The sequence below is a fragment of the Lampris incognitus genome, chromosome 6 (assembly GCF_029633865.1).
Source record: "Lampris incognitus isolate fLamInc1 chromosome 6, fLamInc1.hap2, whole genome shotgun sequence".
In the NCBI taxonomy this organism is placed as follows: Eukaryota; Metazoa; Chordata; class Actinopteri; order Lampriformes; family Lampridae; genus Lampris; species Lampris incognitus.
In genome coordinates this window covers 31,609,941-31,620,681 of record NC_079216.1, presented here as the reverse complement: position 1 = coordinate 31,620,681, position 10,741 = coordinate 31,609,941, and the positions used below count along the sequence as shown (strand labels likewise).

The 10,741-nt window shown below is 39.0% G+C and overlaps 1 protein-coding gene across 1 annotated transcript; it reads left to right on the top strand.

Moving 5' to 3' along the window:
- Window positions 1-3,351: 3,351 nt before the first annotated feature.
- Window positions 3,352-7,514, top strand: LOC130114504 (THAP domain-containing protein 2-like). The gene is made up of 7 exons (XM_056282381.1): window positions 3,352-3,433; window positions 3,853-3,893; window positions 3,996-4,163; window positions 4,359-4,463; window positions 4,552-4,681; window positions 4,779-4,874; window positions 7,276-7,514. The coding sequence occupies exons 1-7, from the start codon at window positions 3,352-3,354 to the stop codon at window positions 7,512-7,514; spliced, it is 861 nt and encodes a 286-aa protein (XP_056138356.1).
- Window positions 7,515-10,741: the final 3,227 nt, after the last annotated feature.

Genomic DNA, 10,741 nt, shown 5'->3' with positions numbered 1-10,741 from the left:
TACACATTAAACAATGTGTCATATCTCTATGGAAATGTGTAATTGAAGAATCAACAAGATTGTATACCAACAGCTGCCAACTAAAATTTGTAGTTTTAAAGTAGAGGCCTACCATTGGGTCCTCCTAGAACAGCACTCCTTGATGCAGTTGTACTTGAAAAGGGCTCGATGTCTCCCTCGATGTCTCCCTCAGAAGCAGAGGTCTCTGTGTCATCATTAACACAAGAACCATCAGTGTATAATCACAATACAAATGCCACAGCCATTAAAACAAAAACACAAGAATCAACATAGTAAAGTGAGGCTCAATCTGACAAAAATCAACTATTGTTGCTAGTTGAAACTTAACTTAAATTCTGAACTGGGCATGTGACTGGCTGTCTGCTCTGACCTGATGGTGGAGGACTACGCTCCTGGGCTTGTGAAGCCTGACCATACTGACTCTCAGCATTACTATCCTCGGGTAGGGAGCTGCTCTGGGATCCGGTGGTTATGCAAGGGCTGGGATCTATGACAACCTGATCTGATTTTTTTTATAAAGAAATCTGAAATTCCCTTTCTTTTCATGACTTTTTTGACCCTATGCAAAAATAATTCAATTTATTGTCATTAAAAACAATGTGCAGGCACATGTTAAAAATGAAATGAGGGACAGTGGCATTAGCTTTGGAGCACATTTACCCATCTGAAATAATCAGGGACTAATCTTAACCATCCCACATAAATCACAAAATGAACTCTGATATAGTTAATACAGTTAATACATAATATGTGATATTTCAGTAAAATTGTGTAATATTTATGCCGGATGGTCAAGATTAGCCTTGGATTGTTTCAGATGGTTAAACGTGCGCCACAGCTAATGTTGATGCTGCTGTAGTAGGCCACGTTGAGTAACGCTAGCTAGCTATAATTTATCAGACTAATCTTAACCATCCGGCATAAATAGCACAAAATGAAAGCTGATATAGCACAATTAATACATAATATATGATATTTCAGTAAAATTTGGTAATATTTATGACGGATGGTCAAGATTAGCCTTGGATTGTTTCAGATGGTTAAACGTGCTTCACAGCTAGCTAACATTAATGCTGCTGCTGTATAGGTAAGATTTTCGCTAGCTATAATTTCCCTTTTTTAAACAATCAGTCGTTAATCTTAACCATCCCACATAAATATCACAAAATGACCTAAACCCAATGCAAGTTTTATTTAAAACTTACTTTAGCATGTGTTGTTCTTTCACGTAGATCCCGTTGTGTGTAGTGGCATGAACTCTGGAAGTATTGTCCTCGTCCTCGATATTAAAAAGACGCCAGTGAATAAAATTTTGGAGTGGCACCTGGGGTGACCAATCAGATATCAGGGGTGGCACGTGCCACCATGGCCACCCCTCTGGCTCCGCCAGAGGATCCATAGTTCCCACGGCGGTCTTTCACACGAAGTCAAACGGCATAGTATCAACAGTATCAACATGGTGAGTGCTAGAGCGAGAACCATGCATTTCTTCACAGACGAGGAGACAAACTTTATGTTGTGTCAGCTAAAGGAGTTGAATATCCTAAAGTAAATGGATGGAAGGAGAACTATTTGGCAAACTATTTAAGAAAGTTGCAGAAAAGTTGGATGAAGCTGGATTTAAAAAGTAAATGGATGGAAGGATAACTATTTGGCAAACTATTTAAGAAAGTGGTGGAAAAGTTGGACGAAACTGGATTTAAAAGAGCAAATCCGTATTTGGTGGAAGCACCTCAGACAGGCCTACTACAAAGAAAAACAACCAAACAAGTGGGCACAGCGGTGTAAAGTTGTCCATGTTTTCACTGTTCGACATGGAACCTGCTTGCCGCTTGCCTTTTTTTCTATTTCCCCCGTTTTCACCCCAATTGTATCTGGCCGATTACCCCGTCCTTTCGGAACCGTCACGATCACTGCTTCCACAAGTCAAGTCGATTCAAGTCAAGTTTATTTATATAGCACATTTAAAACAACCACAGTTGAACCAAAGGGCTGCACAAGCTTAAAATACAATATAAAATAAGTAAGACATATGAATATGAAAATACATGTAAAAGTAAAATAAAGGAATTAAAATGTAAACAATAAAACACAAGAGTAAAAGTATATTTCCACAATAAAATCACGGTGTCTAGCTCAACTTGAATTGAATGCCACCGAGAAGAGGGAGGTCTTTAACCAAGATTTAAAAGTCTCTAGGGTCTGAGCAGATCTTATGTGTATTGGTAAGTTGTTCCAGAGATCAGGGGCAGCAACTGCAAAGGCTCTGTCACCCCTATTCTTAAGCCTGGATCTCGGAACATGTAAGAGCATCTGGTTTGCTGACCTGAGTACTCTTACTAGTGTATGATAATATATTAGCTCAGATAAATAAGATGGTGCCAGCCCATTTAACGACTTGAAAACAAGTAATAAAATCTTAAACTGGATCCTAAAACAGACAGGGAGCCAATGAAGGGAGGCCAGTGCAGGCGTTACATGATCACATCGCTTCTTTCCTGTCAGCAGGCGAGCAGCTGCATTTTGTACAAGCTGCAGGCGATGAAGCGACAACTGAGTTATGCGAACATATAGAGTTACAATAATCTAGACGAGAGGTAATAAACGCATGAATTACCCTTTCAAGATCATCTGGAGGGAGATAGGCCTTTACTTTTCTCAGAAGTCATAATTGAAAAAAACTTGTTGTGACTACTGAGCTTATTTGTTTGTCAAAGTTAAAAGAGCTGTCGAAAATCACCCCAAGATTCCTAACAGAAGAGTGACTGTAGGAAGCTAAGGGGCCAAGAGCACAATCATAACCATCCAGCAGATCAGGCTGTCCATAAACAATAATTTCAGTCTTAGTTTGATTTAATTTCAGGAAATTTAACTCCATCCATGTTTTGACATCCTTTAAACAACTCGGCAACGCCTGTATAGAATCTCTGCTGTTTGTTTTTATAGGCAGATAGATTTGCAAATCATCAGCAAAACAATGAAAAGACATATGTTTTTTTAAAAATGGACCTCAAGGGCAGCATATACAATGAGAAGAGAATGGGGCCCAAAATGGAACATTGGGGGACCCCACAGTTAAGTGGGGCAGCAGCTGAAGAGAATTGGTCTATATGGACAGAAAAGCTTCTATTTGACAGGTAAGACTTGAACCATTCTAGGACAGTACCTTTAATGCCTACACATAGCTCAAGACGTGATAAAAGAATATTATGGTCAACCATGTCAAAAGTGTCCACAGATATGTATACGTGGATACCTCAATTGGAATTTGACATGTGTCTGCGTGGTCACCACAGTCGAGTCAAGAGTCAGAGTTGAGTTGATGGAAAAATGCCTCAGGCGTGTGCTGCGTTTGGCTGTTTGAACAGAAGAAACGTTAAAAACAGGCAACGCGGGATAACTTTTCACAAGTAAGTTAACAATAATTTTATATAACAATATTTTACTGTTTCGGAAGGCAGTGAACGTGAGATATCATCTCAGACTATCCTGCAAATTACTTGACACCGTCGTAACGTTAGCTAGCGTTAGCTAGCTACCTAATGGAAATATGGCTGGCTAGCTAACTAGCCAACTTACTGAATCACGAGTACAACTGGGGTAAACGTGATATTCAGCTACACCTCATCTCATTAGTTGTATAATTTATTTTATAGAAAAGTATCATCTGGAATGTGTTTGTGCTCATGAGATTATACAAGCTACCAAGTTTAAATTAGCTAGCTAGCTAGCTCTACTAAGCCATATTTATGCTGCTACCTTAATGTACGGGCTGCACCATTCAGCTACATGCCAGAAGTAATATTGAGATGGCCTTGTTTTTGTCAATGGTTCCCAAAAATCCTGGACTAAGGAACGCTTGGGCCATAGCTGTTAAACTGAAGGATTTTGAGCCTACAGATACTAGTTCTCTGCAGCTGTCATTTCAAGGTAGATGATTTTGACGGTTCTCAAAAATCCTGGACTAAGGAAAGCTTGGGCCAGCAGTTAGACGGAAGGATTATGAGCCTACAGATGCTACATTTCTCTGCAGCTGTCATTTCAATGCAGATGATTTTGACAGAACTGGGCAAACTGTGTATGTGAAGGAATGTGTGATCCCTTCAGTTTTTGCATCCTTTCCTGACGATCTGAAAAAATTAGTGTATTTTTAAGTCATAAGATTATAGTGTTATTTGTGGTAAACAGTGTTAATAAGGGAAACTGATTGGAATGATGAGCATATACAGTACACGATCTCTTGCTAACATAACTGGAATTACCACTAAACCTGATATTGAAAGTAAACATCCCTTTTTAGAGTTTTCTAATATTTATGTCTTAATTAATTTGAAGTTCCCAATAAAGCCAGATCAACTAGGACATCAACACAAGCTGGTGAGTCAAGTGATGATCCTGTGTCTGAATCTCCTGACCCGCAGAACTCCTCAACCTCAGTAAGTGTAACAAAGCAGTTTTTATCCACAGCACTTTTGCAGTATACTTAGTTGTGTTGTATAGTGCTTACCCAACAAGTGCTACATTTTATAGGATCATCATTATGCCCTTGACCCTGACCAAGTTAAATATAAGTTAGCTGAGGCTGAAGTGAGAGTCGAGGAGCTGCAGAGGCAGTTGAGAAACGCCGAGGATCGTGAAAGGAGACAGAAACAAAATGTATGTAATGGTCTGCTGTGGGGTTTCTCCGGGGAACACTGGCAATGTGATGGCCTAGGATGAGATGGTGTCCTTGTCTGCTGTGGACATGTCATCTGTAGTGCTGGCTAATGACTGTGACACGGCCTCCTCTCCATTTGAGGACGTGGTCTGTAGTGTCATCCTGGACCACAGTTACCTGCCAACTCACTTCGGAGGTCTGACAGAGAATGCACGTGTACATAGGAGGGTTTGTTGTACGACAGGTGATGAAGCAGCTTGCATGTGATGTGTGCCGAAACAGTTTGGGTTTCTGATGCTGTACCAGCATCATTTTCAGAAAGCTACCACCTGTTGACCTTGAAGAACAATGGAGGCTTGATGATTCCATGTGTAGGCACTGTCAAGGAGATCTGCTCAGCAGAGCGCTGCATTCGACAAACCACCAACATTACATCAGCAGCTCATCAATGCAGCATTTCCCTTGTGAACCACATGGATGACATAGGTTCAGAGGATGTGTTCAATCTTGGGGACCATATAGTTAAAACTCAGGACGGTATTGACAATCACCACTTTTCCATCCTGTCATTAGTTGTCAGCACATTCCATAAATTGAGGCAGTACCACATTGGCAAACTTCACACTCTGCAATTGCAAAGTGGTAGCTTCCGAAAGATGCTCTCTGAAGCAATACTGTTTCAGGGATACTAATCCTTATAACAAAAAGTTCTAAAGTCACAGGTTACTGTACATCAAAGCATACAATTAAATAACAAACACAAATGCCTCACAAGATAAAACAAATCAAAATACAATAGTGGTAGTGATGATAATACAGGCAATAAATAAATGCAAAACAGCATAAAAAGAAGTGTAAATGATGACATGTATAAAACAAAGAAAATAGTGATAGTGATGATGATAAATGCAACAGACATTGAAACAGAGCATAAAAAGAAAAGTGTAAATGATGAAGTATATGTGCGTGTGTGTGTGTATACATATGTAATATAGCAAAGTCAGGACATGTTATGTGGGCTATGTGTATATTTGATTCAGCGGGGAGATCCTAAGCTTAGATTTTGAAAATGTTGATTGTTTGGTAATAGTGATATAGTAGGTATTCCACAGTATAGATCATCTTCATTGAATGAAAACTGATTATTAGTATATTATAGTAGCTAATTATAATAATCAATCTGTACACGATGAAAAAAATTCCCAAATTAGAACAGCCAGATGACAGAAACCTTCAAACAGTGTCAGCTTTTTACGTCACATCTTAATGTTGTAATTCTCTCCAGATTCATTTTACTTTTTACTTTAACTTCTGTCTTTATTTTCCAAATATGTGTTAAACAGGACTTCGAGTTTTATTGAACTTGTTCATACAGCAAACTTTTGTAAGCAACATTAACAATTTTTGTGTACTGGAGCTTGCTGAAGTGGACTTATCATACTGTATTTGCCTCGGATCAACTAACTGGATATTCTCTTAACTGGAGTCACGGGGAACAAAAATAGTTGTTGTCAGTACTGAACCACAAGTTTGGACTCAAAACGCAAACTCAGTCTCAGTTCACAAAAATCAGTCTTTTTAATCGGAGAGAGGTCGGTACACAGGCGATCAGATAACAAGGCAACAGTATCCAAATCGGCAGGCGAAAGGCAGGGTCGAAAAGGCAAAAAACAGGTCAGGAAATTATAGGGCTAAAGAAACTCACACAAGGGGAAAAATGCTGGAACGCTGTCACAAGGAACAAGACGAACTGGCACAGAAGGAAGAGAACACTAAGACTATATACTCTGGAGGAGGACACAGGTGCAACACATTAGGGCAGGGCAGGTAATCACACAGGAGGGAGACACGTGAGGGCAGGAAGTAAAGGACTATCCAGACGGGGCGTGACAGTACCCCCCCCCCACGGCCGGCTCCAGACGGCCCAGAGTCGCCAGGGTGAGCCCGATGGAAGTCCCGGATGAGGGAGGGATCCAGGATGTTGCTGGCCGAGACCCAGGAACGTTCCTCTGGGCCGTATCCCTCCCAGTCGACCAGGTATTGGGAGCCCCGGTCCCGACACCGGACCGCCAGGAGCTTGCGGACAGTGTAAACAGGGCCACCATCGACGAACCGGGGGGGGAGGAGGGGGCCTAGAGGCAGGGACCAGAGGGCTTTCTATGGCCGGTTTGATCTGACTTACGTGGAAGGATGGATGGACTCTCATGGCTCTGGGGAGTTGGAGCTTGACAGCAACTGGGTTAATGACTTTGGAACTTTGGACTTTGGACTCCACTCTGAGAGGCAAGTCTTTAGTGGATAGCCATACCCTCTAGCCGCTCCTGTAAATTGGGCAGGGGTCCGCCGTCGGTCAGCCGCCTTCTTGTACAGACCAAACACCCGGACAATGTTGTAAGGACCACATCGAGCCTTGGTAACAGAGCAGCATCTATTAAGTCTACCCAGAAGAATTCTTTTGCATTTTGAAACATTTTTTGGAAAAGATGACGACCATTAAGAAACTAGGAGAGGAATTGGAAGAAATCAGGAAGCAACTCTCCACTATGACCGAGAACATTAACAAAGTGTTGTCTCAACAAGCCGACTTATGGGTCTAGTGAAAGAGGTTAAAGAGCTGAAGACTTCAATCAACAAGCGAAACAAGGAGATTGACGAGAGGTTTGAACTACTGGAACAAAGGATTGACGACTTGGAGCAGTACTCCCGTGCTGATGACCTTATCATCAGTGGGTTGGCTACTAAACATCGCAGCTATGCCAGGGCTGCAGCCACAACTACTGATCATTTTGGGGAGGACTTCGCACCATTTGAGGAGCTGCGCACTCTAGAGCAATAAGTGGTCCAATTCATGAACAGTAAGAGTATTTCCTTAGAGAGTAAACAAATCTCAGCATGTCACATTCTCCCACGTAAGGACAGAACCAACCCACCTGCTATTGTTGTCCAGTTTGTTAATCGAAAGGACAAGGTTGAAATGTTGAGACAGTCCAAAAAGCTTAGGGGTACTGGCGTGTATATCAATGAGCACCTGACAAAGAAAAATGGTGAAATAGGCAGAAATTGCCGTATTCTTAGAAAGGAGGGCAAAATCCAATCAACATGGACAAGAAATGGAAAAGTGTTTGTTAAGCTAAATGGTTCACCGGAGCAGGCCAAGGTGGTTGTGATACGCCACCTGAGAGAACTGGATCAATATAAGTGAACATGATTGAAGTGTCTGAGACCTGTTTTAGGAGCATTGTTTGCTCTAATCTGATCTTGTTTTTCCTTATAAAATGACAAGTAAAGATTCTCATATTTTTGCTGAAGATGAGAGTGACCTCTCAGAGAATGAAAATCCCCTAGTGAAGAATGACACTGAGGAGCTACATTTTTTTTCAAGTTTTTCTGAACATAATCCATTTAGCTTTGAAAATGGTATTGATCCAGAGGAAAATCTTTATGTGGATTGTAACGCCAATTCTGATTATTATTCTGAGAATTTGTCTAATGTTAATTTAGAAGGTTTTTCTATCATACACTTTAATAGCAGAAGTCTCTGCCAATTTTGCAGAAATCAAAGATTATCTAGAGTCGTTAAAACATAAATTTCAAGTCATAGCCATAAGCGAGACATGGATAACAAAGGAAAAGGGTGCTAACTTTGTGTTAGAAGGTTATGTTTTTTTCAGTGTCAACAGGATTAATAAAATGTGTGGTGGAGTGGCATTTTATGTACAGAAAGACTTCCAATGTAAGGTTATTGATACCACAGTTGTTGATGAAGTCATGGAAAGTTTGACAATTGAAATTCAGACTAAAAAATGTAAGAGTATAGTCCTGAGTTGTATATATAGAGTGCCTGGCTCTTGTATAGAACAGTTTTTGAATACCATAGCTGATATCTTTGGGAAAATATGTGACAAAAAATCTTATTTTGTTTGTGGAGACTTTAATATCGATTTGTTGTAATGGAATGAACATAAACCAACGAATGATTTTTGTAATGCAATGTTTAGTTTTGGACTAAGGCCTCTCATAAATAAGCCTTCTCGGATAACCAAGGAAAGTGCCACACTCATTGATAATATTTTTACCAATGTGTATGGTCCAACAACAAGTGGTTTATTCTTAAGTGATATTAGTCATCAGCTTCCTGTATTTGTGATCTTGCATAGTTTAAAGGATAAATCTCCAGCCGATGAGCCTACTTATAAATCAGTAAGAATAAGGACTCCAGAAAGAATTGAGGCTTTAAAGGTAGACCTTGCAGACTGTAATTGGTATGAGGTGTATGTTGAGGATCCGAATTTGGCTTATGATGCATTTTTGTTTACACTTACAGAGTTATACAACAAGCGTCGCCCTATTAGAAACTGCCGGGTGAAGGAAAAATATAAGGGAAAACCATGGATGACTAAGAGTTTGCAAAAGGCATACAAAAAGAAAAATTTAATATACAAGAAACATTTACTACTGAGAACCAGCGAAAGTGAAGAAAAGTATAAGCTGTATAAGAATACATTGATTTCTATTATGAGAAGACAGAAGAAGGAGTACTATAATACATTATTAGAGGACAGTAAAAACAATATTCAAAACACTTGGAAAATTATCAATCATATTATTCGGAATAGAAGTAACAAATCAGAATGCCCAAGTTATTTCTTAAATGGCTCTGGCCACACAGTGGACAGTTTACAGAATATTGTTGAAGAGCTCAACAATAATTTTGTGGGTGTTGGCGGTAATTTGGCCTGCAAAATTCCAATGTGTGATGATAAACTAAAAATGTTTGATAATCTCATCAAGAATAATAACAAATCTATGTTCCTTTGTGGGATTAATGAGAGTGATATCATTGAAATTGTTAGAAAACTCAAAAATAAAACGTCAACTGACAAATTCCATTGACATGGTAATAATCAAAGAAGTCATTGATCTTATTGTAAGACCTCTGACCTACATTTGTAATCTGTCCTTTCAAAAAGGGTTTTTTCCGAATAATATGAAAACCGTGAAGGTAATACCAATATTCAAAAATGGAGATAAGTATTGTATTGATAACTATAGACCAGTGTCCCTTCTTCCTCAATTTTCAAAAATATTAGAGAAACTATTTGCTAAAGAATTTGATCTTTTTATTGATAAATATGAACCGCTCAGTGAGCACCAGTATGGGTTTAGGGGAAACCGAACGACTACATACGCAGTAATGGAGATGGTAGAAGAAATAACAAAGGCAATTGAAAATGATGAGTGTTCAGTTGGTATTTGTAGTGATTTACAGAAGGCGTTTGATACCATCGATCACAGCATATTATTGAGAAAACTGGAGAAGTATGGATTAAGAGGTGTAGTTTATTCTTGGCTGAAGAGTTACTTAGAAAATAGACAGCAATGTGTACAAATCAATAACACTTTCACAATTTAAGAAGGTCACCTGTAGTGTACCACAGGGATCTGTGATTGGTACAAAACTTTTTTTGGTTTATATTAATGATATTTGCAATGTTGCTGAAATGTATTGTTTTTGCAGATGATACAAACATGTACTGCTCTGGTAATAATTTACAGGAATTATTGTCTTCCACTGAAAGAGAGTTGAAAACCCTCAAAACCTGGTTTGATGTCAATAGATTGTCACTCAATATTAAAAAAAAACAAAATTCATGGTTTTCGGGAATCGAAAAGAAATTGACAAGGATATTAAATTAAAAATATGTGATGCTGAAATTGAAAGAGTGACTGAGATTAAATTCATAGGGGTGGTTATTGACCATAAATTAACATGGAAACAGCATGTCCAATATATAAAAGGAAAGATTTCTAAGTCAATAGCAATTCTGTACAAATCAAGAAACATATTAAATTATAAGGCTTTACATATTATTTACTGCTCACTCATACTTCCTTATATATCATACTGTGTTGAAGTCTGGGGATCAACTTATAAAACAACTGTTAATGCAATAGTTCTCTTACAAAAACGAGCCATAAGACTTATTAATAAGGTTGACTACTATGAACATACTGACCCACTGTTTATAAAATCGCATGTTATGAAATTTAATGATCTGGTAT